Source organism: Saccopteryx leptura, chromosome 5 (assembly GCF_036850995.1).
Source record: "Saccopteryx leptura isolate mSacLep1 chromosome 5, mSacLep1_pri_phased_curated, whole genome shotgun sequence".
Classification (NCBI taxonomy): Eukaryota; Metazoa; Chordata; class Mammalia; order Chiroptera; family Emballonuridae; genus Saccopteryx; species Saccopteryx leptura.
This window is the reverse complement of record NC_089507.1, coordinates 121,304,805-121,320,093: the sequence shown is the minus strand read 5'-3', so window position 1 is coordinate 121,320,093 and position 15,289 is coordinate 121,304,805. Positions and strand designations below refer to the sequence as shown.

At 38.1% G+C, this 15,289-nt stretch overlaps 2 protein-coding genes across 15 annotated transcripts in view; one reads left to right on the top strand and one right to left on the bottom strand.

Moving 5' to 3' along the window:
* PDSS1 (decaprenyl diphosphate synthase subunit 1) overlaps positions 1 to 6,381 on the top strand; it is a 37,310-nt gene extending 30,929 nt beyond the window's left edge. For all 3 annotated transcript variants that reach the window (XM_066387267.1, XM_066387266.1, XM_066387268.1), the window contains exons 10-11: positions 1,473 to 1,553; positions 4,667 to 6,381. In XM_066387267.1, the coding sequence (XP_066243364.1) occupies positions 1,473 to 1,553; positions 4,667 to 4,807 (222 nt within the window). In that variant the 3' untranslated portion in view covers positions 4,808 to 6,381. The remainder of the gene's footprint in view (positions 1 to 1,472; positions 1,554 to 4,666) is intronic.
* Positions 6,058 to 15,289, bottom strand: part of ABI1 (abl interactor 1) — a 124,296-nt gene continuing 115,064 nt past the window's right edge. For 6 of the 12 annotated variants that reach the window (XM_066387259.1, XM_066387253.1, XM_066387255.1 and 3 more), the window contains 3 exons: positions 13,863 to 13,949; positions 8,750 to 8,935; positions 6,058 to 6,989 (listed from right to left, as the gene is read on the bottom strand). In XM_066387259.1, the coding sequence (XP_066243356.1) occupies positions 6,814 to 6,989; positions 8,750 to 8,935; positions 13,863 to 13,949 (449 nt within the window). In that variant the 3' untranslated portion in view covers positions 6,058 to 6,813. The remainder of the gene's footprint in view (positions 6,990 to 8,749; positions 8,936 to 13,862; positions 13,950 to 15,289) is intronic. The other 6 variants (XM_066387265.1, XM_066387256.1, XM_066387258.1 and 3 more) reach the window with 1 other exon arrangement.

Genomic DNA, 15,289 nt, shown 5'->3' with positions numbered 1-15,289 from the left:
TCCACCACTAAAATTGATTTATTTGGGCTCTCCTGATTTGTTTCCTGTGAAACTTATTCTTAAAAGAAAGACCAGTAACTAAAGCAACTCACTGGTTTTCATTTAAGACCTAACCAGTTGCTGGCTCTTTAAATGTTATGAGCATGTTAGCAGCCTCTATGTTGAGAACTTTGTTCTGACACAGATTCTGCTCTGAAACCGGCCGTCTTAATTCCTCATCTGCCATCATTTGGTTGAGGTTTTTCCATGTGTCCTGTTTTTTCTTCTTGATTACTAATGCCTTGGTGGTGGTCACAGGATAACAACTTATTTCACCCTTCATGCTCACTGCCAGGGGAAAACTAGCAGCTGCTGTCAGCACTGAGATGTGCAAAACCAAACACATCAGCTTCCTCTTACCTCCTGGCACCATAAATAGAGATGCCGGACCCCAGGCGCTGGAGTTCAGCTCCTCCGTGACACATGGCTTGGCTGGGCCCAGAGATACAGGAACTCACCTAGCTGTGGCAGCACCCACCCTAGAGCTTGGTCTGGAAAATGAAGTCATTGGGTGTCCTGGCTTCCTTAATCTGTTAGTGGTGACAATTTTCCTAATTATCCCCAAGTATCTCAGAATAGATTTTTCTCTTCAATGCCTTTTGTGCCCGTTTTCTTTTTTCCTCTTACGTATTACCATCAGCTCAACTCGGGTCTTCTTTGTAATTTACTACAGTAAACTGACTAGTATTTTTACCTGTCTCTCCTCTAATTCAATGGTTTTCAACCTTGGCTGCACAGTAAAAACACCTGGAGAGGTTTTAAAATCCTGATGCTGGGGCCAAACCCCAAACCAAGCCAATATAGTCAAGAGATTTGGGGAGCAGATCCAGGCAACTGTGTTCTAAACCTCCCCATCTGGTGTGCAGTCAGCACCGAGACCCACCGCTGCTCTGCTGCCGTCCACCCCACGAGCTGAGATGGAGCTCTGCTCAGAATACCTGCTGTGCAGAAACCTCTACGGCTCTGAAGTGTCCCTCAGTTCAGTAGTAAAGGTAGAATGCCCAATGCCCACCCTCAGCCTGGGCCAGTGGTTCTCAGAGTCCTAGCTGACACCAGGCACACCAGCAGCACTGGGAACTTGTTAGATATATGCATGCTCAGCCCCCCTTCCCGCTCCCCCACCACACACTGAACTAAAAACTGTAGCTCGTGGTGCAATCACAAGTTCAGAGAACCATAGAGGAGGAGAGTACAGAGGTATGCTCTCTTCCGTCTCCCCTACTCAGCACTGGAGCAAGGACAGGACAGAACACCAGAGTGAGCACTGCAGTCCAGTCCCTGGGCATGGAAGATGCATGTCCTAGCTCTGCTTCTTAATTGCTACAATTTACTGCCTCTACATCATCTAATCACCTTTTTGTTTTTCCTATTGCTTCCTAGTTTTACAAACTAGTATTAGGAGCAATAAATAGATTTTCTGTCTTTACGGTTAGTTCCCAGAAATGAATGCTATGATAATGAGGCGGTTCAGTTTGCCAGGAGACGTGGACAGAGCTCGGCAATACGTCCTACAGGTAAGATTGTTTTATTATTTATTTGGTTATTTTAAGTGAGAGGAGGGGAGATACAGAGACAGACTTCCACACAAGTGCCCAGACCGGGGTCCACTGGCTGGGGCCATGCTCGCAACCAGCTATTTTTGGCACCTGAGGCCCACGCTCCACAGAGCCATCCTCAGTGCCTGAGGCCAATGTGCTTGAATCAATCAAGCCATGGCTGCAGGAGGAGGGGAGTTGGGGGGGAGCAAATGGTCATTTCTCCTGTGCACCCTGACCAGGAATCAAACCTGGGACTCCCACACGCCAGGTTGATGCTCTACCTCTGAGCCATCCAGCCAAGGCCAGTGAGATTGTTTTAAAAAGAAAAAAGGTGGCCATGGACTTCTAACCCCCTGTAGTTGATTGGTTGGTTCAAAGGTGGCCCAGGGTGCTGAGGATAGCTCTGTTGGAGAGCATCAACCTCAGGCACTAAAAATAGTTTGGTACTCGACCATTGGCCCCAGATGGGGTTGACAGATGGGTCTTGGTTGGGCACATGCAGGATTCTGCCTGTCTTCCCCTCACCTTAAAAAAAAGGGGGGGGGGGAGGAAAAAAGGCAACAGCAGGTCCAATGTGGGAAAGGTTTTTTTAACTAAACAAATAACAGTAACAGTAAATTTCAACTACAAGACCAAGTTTAGCCCATTCTTTTTTTTTTTTTTTTTCTTCATATTTTTCTGAAGTAAGAAGTGGGGGAGGCAGAGAGAGACTCCCGCATGCATCTGACCAGGATACACCCAGCATGCCCACCAGGGGACGATGCTTTGCCCCTCTGGGGCATTGCTCCATTGCAACCAGAGCCATTCTAGCGCCTGAGGCAGAGGCCATGGCGCCATCCTCAACACTCGGGCCAACTTTGCTCCATTGGAGCCTTGCTGCAGGGGAGGGGGAAGAGAGACATAGAGAGAAAGGAGAAGAGGAGGGGGTGGGAAGCAGATGGATGCTTCTCCTGTGTAGCCTGTCCGGGAATCGAACCCGGGATCTCCACACGCTGAGCCGATGCTCTACCACTGAGCCAATCAGCTAGGGCTAGCGCATTCTTGATTTGACAAAAACTGAAAAAGAAAAACTTGTATATATAATTTTTCTTCTAGAATTCTTTCCACTGATTCTAATTAAATTGGCCTTTGGATAGGGACTGGACATTAATATTCTATGTGCACACAGGGTTGACACCCACTGATTTGGTCTCAGTCTCCCCACATCCTTCAGTAGCATGACACTTCTCCCAATCACCCAGACTTGCTCCAACCTAGTCCAGGCCCTCACCCTTGCCACACGGATAGACTATTACAGCAATCTACTCAGAACTGGTCTTTTTCCTAGTCCATCTTATATAACTGCCATAAAGTGTAACTAAAGATATGTTAACTTAAAAAATTAAACCAACATAGGCAAACTAAACTGTTTAACCATTGGAAGTATAAGCTTATTTCAAATATATTGCCACATATCCTTAGAACTTTCCTGTTGAAGCCAGATTGTTTTGTATATTATCAGTTTTGATGGGCATCTTTTGAGAATGAGCTGTTTGTAAGATCCAAATCCAGTTATTTGGAACCAATAGACCTAGTTAATGACATGGAGCGAGCAAACAATTTTTTAGTAAGCATATATGATCCGAGATCTATAATCAGTGCAGTACTTGAAAGAATTCCAAATAATTACCTTTCAGATTTTTTTTTTTTTTTCATTTTTCTGAAGCTGGAAACAGGGAGAGACAGTCAGACAGACTCCCGCATGCGCCCGACCGGGTCTGCCCACCAGGGGGCAACGCTCTGCCCATCCTGGGCGTCGCCATGTTGCGACCAGAGCCACTCTAGCGCCTGAGGCAGAGGCCACAGAGCCATCCCCAGCGCCCGGGCCATCTTTGCTCCAATGGAGCCTGGCTGCGGGAGGGGAAGAGAGAGACAGAGAGGAAGGCGCGGCGGAGGGGTGGAGAAGCAAATGGGCGCTTCTCCTGTGTGCCCTGGCCGGGAATCGAACCCGGGTCCTCCTCACGCTAGGCCAACGCTCTACCGCTGAGCCAACTGGCCAGGGCTCAGATATTTTTTTAATTTCCAAAAAAAACAAAACCCCTCCAAAGGATTCTCTGTTAAGCATCACAGTTTGCTATGGGTTACCACCTTTTTGGGGGGTAATTTGGCAGTAGGAGTAAAAACTCCATATGAAAGGGAGCCATAAAGAAGTTGCCAGGCCTGGGAGAGATTCTGGCTTCAGAAATAGCAGTACTACTGAGTGCAGGGGTCCCCAAACTTTTTACACAGGGGGCCAGTTCACTGTCCCTTAGACCGTTGGAGGGCCGGACTATAAAAAAAACTATGAACAAATCCCTATGCACACTGCACATATCTTATTTTAAAGTAAAACAAAATGAGAACAAATACAATATTTAAAATAAAGAACAAGTAAATTTAAATCAACAAACTGACCAGTATTTCAATGGGAACTATGCTCCTCTCACCGACCACCAATGAAAGAGGTGCCCCTTCCAGAAGTGCCGTGGGGGCCGGATAAATGGCCTCGGGGCCGCATGCGGCCCGCGGGCCGTAGTTTGGGGACCCCTGGAGTAGTGGAACCAAAGAGAGAAATCAATTGTAGCTCTTATGCAAAACACTGAGGTTCCAGCAAGCTCAGCACAAACACACTTAGAAAGAAATCCTCAGGACTGTCTCTAAACATTTTATCCAAAGACCTCTAAATTCTAGCTCCCTTTTTACCCTAGAGCTCCTAATCACTAGCCCCTCATTAAATATGAATGGACAACTAGGGCTTATTTAGTAGGATTAAATAAGCTGATTAAATAGCTGATTAATGTTTGTGGAATGGAAGAAACTAAGATAAAGAGAAACAAAGAGGAAAAATATAATTAGGGGGATTCAAAGCTAACTGCACTCATAAAACAAGAACAGGATAGCATCTTTAAACAATGAAAAGTAGCCTAAAGATAAGTTGGTAGAGGAAGCTAGAGAAACATTAGAAACATGACTTAGCTGTTAACTAATCTCAAAAATGTTTTAGTTATTGTAACAAAATTGCGAGCTGACCCAGTAGGTAACATGCATCTGATCTGTGTTTTGTATCTCAGAGTGATGGGGTGCAACAGACAACCTACCTCGCCCAGCGATACTGCCAGGAAGCAGTCCGAGAGATCAGCAAGCTTCGACCATCCCCAGAGAGAGATGCCCTCATACATCTCTCAGAAATTGTACTCACAAGAGACAAATGACAAGTCTTTGTTATATCTGGCAGCTATTTTACCAGACTGTGCCTAAAGAATTTTGTTGGATATACTTTGCTTCATGTGCAGATAACCAAAAATCACTTTAAAACATTTCAACCTTCATAATGGGCAGTTCTTTTTATTGGCAAAATTTTTCAGAAAAGTTGTAAAATAATTAAATCATCTGAAACTGTCATTCTGGTCCTGTCAATTCTAATTGAGGTATCTTGATGGTTCTATGTGGTATTGTTTACAATGTTAATATTTACATGTAAAGCCATTACACAAATAAATAATGTTAAAATTCAAAGGGTTTATCTTATTTCACTGTAGGAGTAAATGTCAGAATTGTCAAGTCTATATTTTCAATCAGCACTAGATTTTAACAGTATCCAAAATTTCATATAGAAGAATGGTTTATTATAAAAGACTGTACATAAAATTTAGACGAGTTATATACAGAACATTCCAGTTGAAAAAATGAAATGAAAGCTGATCACTAGTGACACTGAAATCATGTTTAAAATTAACAAGGCTATATGCATATGCAACAGTCACACTGCTATGGTAGCAATGGTCTTTAATTCTCAGAAATAAGTGTCTGTCTTACCATTTACTATGCTGTTAAAAGTCTGTAATGCCCAGTATATACTGTTACTTGAAATTCCAAACAATTCCTCAATACAAAGAAACCCACACTTGAGTGCTCTACGTTAATGTGCTAGGCAATACAGAATTCTATACAAGAGAAAACGTCCCTTTAAACCTCCCTTAAATTAAGAGACACACAAAGTGCACGTGTTGCATTTCAATTTTGTCAAAAGACAATACAGGTATATCCCTGTTCACTGATTAATATGTGACCCACCTTTTCCTCAATTTTAAAAATCTTTTTATGTTGCTAGTGCCAAGTAATGGATTAAATAGTACCTATTCAAAAGTCAATGGCAGCCACATCTACAAAACAGTACGTAAAAGATACTTAAATTTCCTTTCATTGAACAACAGTCCACTGGAAAACTGGAGGACTGATAACAGCAATCCTTAAGAATTTTACCTACATAATGTGTATACTTTTACACATTTTCTTAGCTCTGAAAAAAAAATTATTTTAGAAAAGCAATAAGTACATTGACTTGTAAATAACCATCTAAGATTTTTAATCTGCAAAAATCAGTTACTTTTGATCCTGGGAGAGGATGAGATAAGGCTAGAATTTTTTTCCAAGTTAATATACTAAGAAAACAGAACCATAATTCTGCAATAAATCAGTATATTTTATTTTTTAAAAGCAAATCAGTGAAGTAAAGGACAAAACCTTTGGTTCACTTATGTATTTATGAATGGAAAAATTTATAATGCAAATTCACGCATTAAAAAACTTAGGTACAAATTACAACATTACAGATAACCCTTTTGTTTGTTTTCTTGCACATGGAAACCTTAGAGACTCAATTCATTTTCAAGAGATTTAAGTAACGAGTGCTCCAAGAAAGTATTACACAAATTGGAAGCATTTTGGATTTTTTAAAGTATATTTCAATACATAAATTTGTATGCATGCTTTAAACAAATAGTTACACTATATTTCAAAAATGAGAGTCTAAACAAAATGTATGACCAGCACCAGAATTTAAGTTTCTGATTTTAATATTAATCTGACATAGCATTAGTAACCATGCTGCACTGAAACATGTAATGGTACAATCTGAATCATGATTTGTTAAATAATATACCCCATACCCCGAGAATATTTAAGCTGGTCATAAAGTTAACATTGTGTTAAGTAAGTATATAAGCATAATCAGTTATGGACAGGCTCTTGTATAAATTGCTGTTTAGCAATATACAAACTGCCTCAAAGATTTATGCTTACAGGTAGACATTCAATTATACCAATAAAACCGCATGTCCTGAAAATATGGGCATATTTTAAGACAATTTTGTTAACCATTAATAGTCCCACAGTATGACTGAGTAATAATAAGAACCTACTTTAAAAGCAAAACAAGTTAATCAGTATAGTGCATGATTGATTCAACATAGTTTCCAGGGAACAGACCAGTCACTCGATTGCAGACTCCTTCATACCAGCCGTCGTCATTCTTCTTTATCACATAAATGATTGCACCCTCCATAAATGATAGCTCGTCATCCTTGTCTTTTGTATAATCATATATTGCCACAACTATGGAGAAAAGAGTTGAAATAAGAGTGAGCTATACCCAACATTTAACTGAATTTTAAAATGTAATGCCAATTAAATTTATAGCATAGCAAAACCAACTATTTTTGTAAATATTCTTAGCTCTTCCATCTGTAATTATAGGTATACTGTAGCCAACCATGTACCTAAATCAAGAGCTTGATCTTAGGGCCAAATTGACAATTAGATTTGTAGAAACCATTGATTTCTCTAGTCGGATCTATTTAGGAAAGATCTATGAATTTTAGGTTTTATTAGATATTTCAATTAATTTGTTCAAATATCTACTAAGTACTAACCATATGTAAAGCACCATTTTTCAAAATAACTATTGGGCAAAGCTGCACAGCCAATCAGTTAACCAGCTATCTAATTTGAAAATATACATACCTGGAGGTAGTTTAGCCTACTTCACCCAAGGTTTGTAAATTACTTATTCCTTCACTCTGCCTTCATAGCATAAAAATTCTGAACTTATATGCAATTTTCTAGTAAATGTGAAGTGGTATGTGATAGGGATTATTTTTTCACTGATTTGCCATCCTGTAGTTCTTCTTAAAATCTAGAGTTCTTAAGACACTTAAGATGTTCTGGAACTTGCTTTTCCCCTAACAAAGAGGGCTACTTAACATAATTATTCTGAATTAAGGAATTACAGTAAGGAAGAGACCTGATGTACTAATCCATAGTATCATCTGCCAAATTAAAACAGGCTCACCAGCTTGAGCATGGGATCATAGACATGACCCCATTGTTGCTGGCTTGAAGCCCAAGGTCTCTGGCTTGAGAAAGGGGTCACTCGCTCTGCTGTAGCCCTCCCCAGTGAAGACACATATGAGAAAGCAGTCAATGAACAACTAAAGTGCCACAACAAAGAACTGATGCTTGTCATCTCTCTCCCTTACTGTATGTCCCTATCCTTCTCTCTATATCTCTGTCTGTCATTAAAAATAAATAAATAATAAAAAGAAAATAGCAAATTTACTTTTAGCCATGTATTAAAATCTTAGGAGAGAATGGAACAGGTCTCAAGAGCTACAGTTACCTGCTTAAGGTCAGTTAATTGAGGAAAAACAATGGAAGGGAATACATTATATTTCAAATACAATCAAATGTGATCAACAAATTACAAGCATTTTTCAGAACTCTATACAAATACAGGTTTTTACATAGCATATAATAGGATGAAAAAAGCAAACTCTAAATACATGATTTGTTCCCAGAGTTTCTTAATAATTATAGCAGTTGTCAGGTAAGTTAGGTAAATTTTGACATGAAGAGTTATACATAATTTCATGAAATAAAATCTAGTGATTATCTTCTCTTTTATAAGATCAACTAAAAACCTTAACTGATGCTTTTTTCTCATGATAATCCCAAGATTTTAAAATATTTGGATATGAAAGCTTTCTATTTTTATTATGAGTTTACAAATTGTGTTTTCTATCTTTACTAATTATATGACTAGCAAACCATTTCACTTCCTTTTTGTGTTTTAGTTGTTTCATCTGTAAAATGCAGAGAGGCAAGTTAATCTCCAGCTAAGAAGCATTATATCATTTGAAAAACACACCTAACATAATTTAAAATATAAAGAATCCTCTCTTTATACTGGGACTGTATAAGAAATCAGGTTTAACTAAATCATCTTGACTGGTAAAGTTATTCAAAGAGTTGAGAAACACTGGATTAGGTGGTCTTCATAGCTCTTTTATTCCAATTCAATGATGAGTGTACCTTACCTTTCTCAATATAATTCTTGGGGGCCCAAGCAGGATCCCCATCTGCATATGGGTCATTATACTGAACTACTGCAGCCTCCTCATCTTCATAATCCACCGGAGGCGGTGGTGGTGGAGGTGGGGAGTCGTCAAACATGGGCATGTCATCTGGTGGAGGTGGTGGTGGTGGAGTTGGACTATCAGCAACTAAAAAAATTCAGATAATTAATTTGAATCAGAAACTAGACTAAATGGAAATTCATAAATTAAAAGAATTTAAGGAAGCTTTAATTCATATACAGCATGCACTATAATAAAGCATGCAATGGTTAGAAATAAAAGCATGGTGTGTTAAAGCTTCTACTACTCTTAAGAATAATTTTGCTATAATAAGGTAAAAATAAAGATAAGTACGACAAATTAATGAATGCAAGAGGTTAGGAGACAATATTTCTTTTTGTAAGGACTATAGGAGTAAAGAAGTTTCCTTATTCGAAGGCTCAGGCAGAACAAATGTCACTCTTTAGCTCCTTAAATAAGCCTTATGTCACTTTTGTCATTTGGACTCCAGTAAACATTATGAATAACATTAATGGTTTGATTACCAGTCACTGTGCACATTCATGTCCCTGATTTTAGCTTTTAATATCTTTAGTTCCCCAGAAATAAGTCTCCAGTAGATGGACATTTATTTTTGTAGTTAATATAGAAAAAAAAAAGTGGTGGTTTTAGGCCTGCTTCTATATATATGTTTTCTATTCTATGTAAATTTTAACAAAAGAAAATTCAATTAAAAATTAAATAATTCCAAACTAGTAGAAAATTGTCACTGAACACTTTTTTCAATGTCTGTATTAATGTGGAAAGCAAACTAAAATCTTTGCCTTATTGTTAGTATGGGATGAGGGAAAGACTAGATGCTAAAGATCCATTCTAAGAATACATCCACAACAAAGATTTAAAAATAAAGTATTGTGGTAATTAAAAGAAAAAAAAAAAACATACACCGAAAGTAACTCATATCATGCAAAACAATAAAAACAACTCATACCTCCAATTCTAGGTGGCTGTGCTACATGTCTATGTGTGATTTAAATAATCAAAAGTGTCAATGGGAAAATGTCAGGCTAGGACTGTGTTCACTGAACTATTATGCCACCAGGTAACACATGCTCCAAACATTAAGAAAGTCAAAGCTGGAACACTACTAATTTAAATTTCTTTAAAAGTTAAAAATGTGAAAAAAATTTTAATACAAATTGATACAGGAGTTATATCATGTGTGCAGGTTAGAAATTCAGAACACTGATATACTAACTCAAATGCCACTTTCTAAGACAAATTTTATGTGATTACAAAAATAAGTCATAAGGCCCAGGCCAGACGCTCACTTGGTTAGAGCGTCATTTCAATACACCAAGGTACTAGTGGGTTCAATCCTAAGTCAGGGCACATGGAAGACTCAACCAATGAATGCATAAATAAAGTAGAACAAATTAATGATGTTTCTCTCAAATCCAGAAATTTTTAGCCTGACCAGGCGGTGGCGCAGTGGATAGAGCGTCGGACTGGAATACGAAGGACCCAGGTTCAAGACCCCGAGGTCGCCAGCTTGAGCGCGGGCTCATCTGGTTTGAACAGAGCTCACCAGCTTGGACCCAAGGTCAATGGCTCGAGCAAGGGGTTATTTGGTCTGCTAAAGGCCCGTGGTCAAGGCACATATGAGAAAGCAATCAATGAACAACTAAAGGTGTCGCAACAAAAAACTGATGATTGATGCTTCTCATCTCTCTCCGTTGCTGTCTGTCTGTCCCTATCTATCCCACTCTCTCTCTCTGTCTCTGTAAATAAAAAAATAAAAATTTAAAAATAAGAATTTTTTGGCCCTGGCCGGTTGGCTCAGTGGTAGAGTGTCGGCCTGGCATGCAGAAGTCCTGGGTTCAATTCCCGGCCAGGGCACACAGGAGAAGCGCCCGTCTGCTTCTCCACCCCTCCCCCTCTCCTTCCTCTCTGTCTCTCTCTTCCCCTCCCGCAGCCAAGGCTCCATTGGAGCAAAGATGGCCCGGGTGCTGGGGATGGCTCCTTGGCCTCTGCCCCAGGCGCTAGAGTGGCTCTGGTCGCAACAGAGCGACGCCCCCTGGTGGGCGTGCCGGGTGGATCCCGGTCGGGCGCATGCGGGAGTCTGTCTCTCCCCGTTTCTAGCTTCAGAAAAATACCAAAAAAAAAAAAAAAAGAATTTTTTAAAAAGCAGTCATAATCTGTAATACACGTTTCAAACTTTTCCCCAACCTATTTGGAATATTGGGCTGAGAATAGATGGAGGGGATCAAAATTTAAAACATTTGCAGATAATAGCCCTATTTCCACTTCAATTCTGTGAATTTCTATTTTATCCTCCTGAGAAATAAAAAAGGCTATTATAAAAGAAAGTCCTGAGCCCTGGCCGGTTGGCTCAGCGGTAGAGCGTCGGCCTGGCGTGCAGGAGTCCCGGGTTCGATTCCCGGCCAGGGCACACAGGAGAGGCGCCCATTTGCTTCTCCACCCCTTCCCCTCTCCTTCCTCTCTGTCTCTCTCTTCCCCTCCCGCAGCGACGCTCCATTGGAGCAAAGATGGCCCGGGCGCTGGGGATGGGTCTGTGGCCTCTGCCTCAGGCGCTAGAATGGCTCTGGACGCAACAGAGCAACGCCCCAGAGGGGCAAAGCATCACCCCCTGGTGGGCGTGCCGGGTGGATCCCGGTCCGGCGCATGCGGGAGTCTGTCTGACTGCCTCCCTGTTTCCAGCTTCGGGAAAATGAAAAAAAAAAAAAAAAGTCCTGTAGTGATGCTCACTCTGATAGGTTTGCAATTTATTTTTTCTTTGAATGCTGGGATCTATTTTATTTTTGCCTATAAGTAACTCTTAAAGCTTTCCATTATTATTGAGAAAAGAAAATGGGTAGGAATCAATCCCAATGTCCAAGAGCCATAGCTCCCATCCTTAATTTGGCTTAATGTATAAATTATAGTTTGCCTGAATCCCTAAACTGCATATACTCTAGATTTATACATAACTTACTAGTTTAATGTTTTCATTCAATTGTCTTTATGACACACTACTGTGAATCTACATTGGCTTATCTTCAAACTATACACACAGGGGCAGGAGTCTGCTCAATTTAACTATGTGTAATACTTTATCTAGTACCCTGTGTGATTTCAAAAATGCTTTCTGATGTTAATCCTAAACACACAAGTAACTTTTTTAGAGGCTCATGTCTTAAACTTGAAACACATTTATTAGTAAGTTAACTGCTACATGCATTCATTATCATAAACTTTGAGATGGTGGAACTCTATTTAAGAAACTAAGTAAGGGAAGAACACAAAAAAATTTGTACTTCATAAAACATTTAAGATACTGATGATACACAGTTTCTCATCAATTTTCTTAATATGCTTTCAAAGAAAATACACTGCTCACAAAAATTAGAGGATATTTCAAAAATGAATATGAAGCGATAAAATATCCCCTAAGTTTTATGACTAGTATACATAGCAAATAAAGCTGGACATTCTGCAGTACCAGAATAATTACAACTGACTCAAGTTTATCTATTTGGTGAAAAGAACTAAATAGTATTATGGGCATCTTTAGCAAAAATCAGGCATGCCTAAAATGATGGACATTAATTATGAATTTCTATTTAAAGTTACCAAAGAACTATTCAATGAGCTTTGGACCCACTAAATGGATGTTCATTTAGGTTATTTTTAAATAGTTTCGAAAAATTCTTAGTTGTACGGTAGTTCAAAAAGTTTAACTGGCTTAGTTTTAAAACAATTACAACATTAAAGACCAGCAATTTACTCTTATTTTTAAAAAGATTCATTTATTTTTACATGTTTAAACACAGAGTTTTCAAACAGATTTCAAGGCTGGTTTACACTCAGAAATTTCAGTATTTTGGAACTATAATGTTTTATAAAAAATCCGTTAAATCATACACTTCTTACAGGTAGCACTTCTTTCTCCTAGACTATTTGTATTCTTCCCAAAGACTAGCACATAACACTAAATGAACAAATATTTGGAAGAAGGCAGGAAACAGGTAGAATAATACAAAAGGGTCAGCAAAAGCTAAATGGAATTAATTGGCCATAATGTATTCTCCTGGAAGATTGGTTGATCAAGGCGGTTACCCATTTGTTCAAACCATTCTGAGATTTATTTGGATGGTGATGGTCCCAAATAAATTACTTCTAGACCACCTTACCATCTTAATCTCAACAACTACTTTGGCATAATAAAGTTCTGTGATAGTGGTATTCTTCATTTTGCCAAGTAACATTCACTATGATCATGTAACTAGGATTATATATCTAGAACCTTAATCAGGCAGCAATATAAACTTGCTATCCTAATTAAATCCACTTATTTGAAAGAATTTCAAAAACTCTCTGATCTTCCTTCAAGCAGACCTAAGAAATATAACAGGTTTGCATACTCCTAAACCATCCTCATGGGTCTGCATGTAGCTAGCCAAACCATGAGGTGGGCTCTATGATTATCACTCATACAAGTGTATATCATAGATGTAACTTACTTATTCTTGCAGAATCATTGTTAGTCTAACAATAAATATCTAGGTTAAAAATTATTCATGTATCAAAATCTAAGGCTACAAAGTTTTCTCTGAAAAACTTTTTGTAACTAAAGGGAGGGGGGGAACTGTCCCAATTACATAATAAATTTAGCCTTACAGTGTAACAATCATTATCTTGATGAATTTGGGGACAAATGAATACAAAATGCTTCTAATTCCCCTAATAATTATTTGAAGCTAGTGGTTTCCACCTAATTAAAATTTTTGTTTGATTCTTTTTTAACATCCGCAAATATCCAGATTTCATGTTTTATATCATGTAAATACATAAGAAAGTTGCAGTTTTGAAATTTATATAGGTCAGTAATCATGCACACAAGAGAAAAAAACTGAAGACCGTGCTCTTCAGTTTCAATAACATATCTGCACCTACTTTCAAGATAAGATTAGCTTCTCAATAAGAGTAAGGAAAATGATGACTCATCAGCCATGCATGCTATATATAAGGAGACAGCCTCTACCCTTGGATAGCTCAGTTTTTCCAAACTTACTGTTTTCCTGCACCCTGGCCACGAAGCCTGTGAGAGGTATCTGTGGAGTCAACTGAGGCATAGGTGGAGGGGGTGGAGCAATAGAAACTGATAGCAACAATACAGTATGGGGGAAGTACGACAGATAAAGGAAAGAAAAGGAAACAAACAAAAAAGCAGAAGTCAGTTACAAGGACCACAAACATAAGTATGCAAAGAACAGTCTGCAAATGAAACAAAACAAAACAAAAACAAAACAAAACAAAACCCTGCAGAAAGTTCAAGTTCATTACATACTAGAAAACCTAAAGCTGAGTTGTGCATAGCCAACTAGTTAATTTTATTAAAAAATACATTTAATTTTATACTAAATATTATGTTGTTTGGGAAAGAGTTAAATTTACCCTCACGTTGACCTTTATGCAATGAAAATTTCAAATTCTAAGATTTTAAAAAAATAGCAGTGAAATGCTGATAGAGGTTTATAGGATATTGTATCTTTGCCTTATTTACAGGTTGGTCTAGTTTAGGGTAATGTAAATTAGAACCCAAATAAATAAATGTTTTTAAAAAGCTACTTACTCCATATATAAACAATTACATTAATCACAGGTTTCCTTTAAAAACAATTCTATATATAAATTTACACACAGTTCTCCAGGAAAAAACTTTGTTTGTAAAACAAGGTTATTATTACTCTTTAAAGTTGATAATTTTAAAGACATCACTCCTAAATATACTAGAGAATAAGAGTGCTCCACATACCATGTTAATATTGTTGAGTTTTAGGGAATAAGATATCTCAAAAGTGACCTTTCTTTTTATCACTATTCTCATAAAGGAAACCTGATCTAACAATAGTTTAAAATATGCAATTACTTGCATTTAAGTAATTTCTATCAAATCATTGAGTAGATGGAAATATATTCCAAATTCTTTCTGGAGAGGACATATCAATAATTTATGTGGGCAGGATATGGATTAAAAGATTAACCCACTAAAAACAAATATATATATGGTTACCACTCTGTCTCACTTTACCAAGACAGTAATTGCTAAAGATTGCTCAAAAAAGTCAATAGGAATGGATCACAAAATTCCGTTTACTGGTAGTCACGAGAAGGGACATGAAATTGACAGAGAAAAACAATTTATTGGTTCCCAAGGGTCAAGCAATCAAAAGACTGCTTCAATTATTCCAATTAACAAATTTTGTTGGAATGCATAAAAATGTGAAAGAGGTTTAGTATTCAAAGAAGCACTAACTTGAAGCAATTAATATTCATTTTATGGCTAAAAATAACATTCAATTCCCTATGAAGTTGGTCCTTGTTCATTCTGATACTTTGTACATAGAAGGCTCTTAAATGAATAAAATGTTACAGTTTAGATATTTAAAACTCCCACAAACCCAAAAGTTTTTTCTAGAAATAACCCTTAGTAACTAG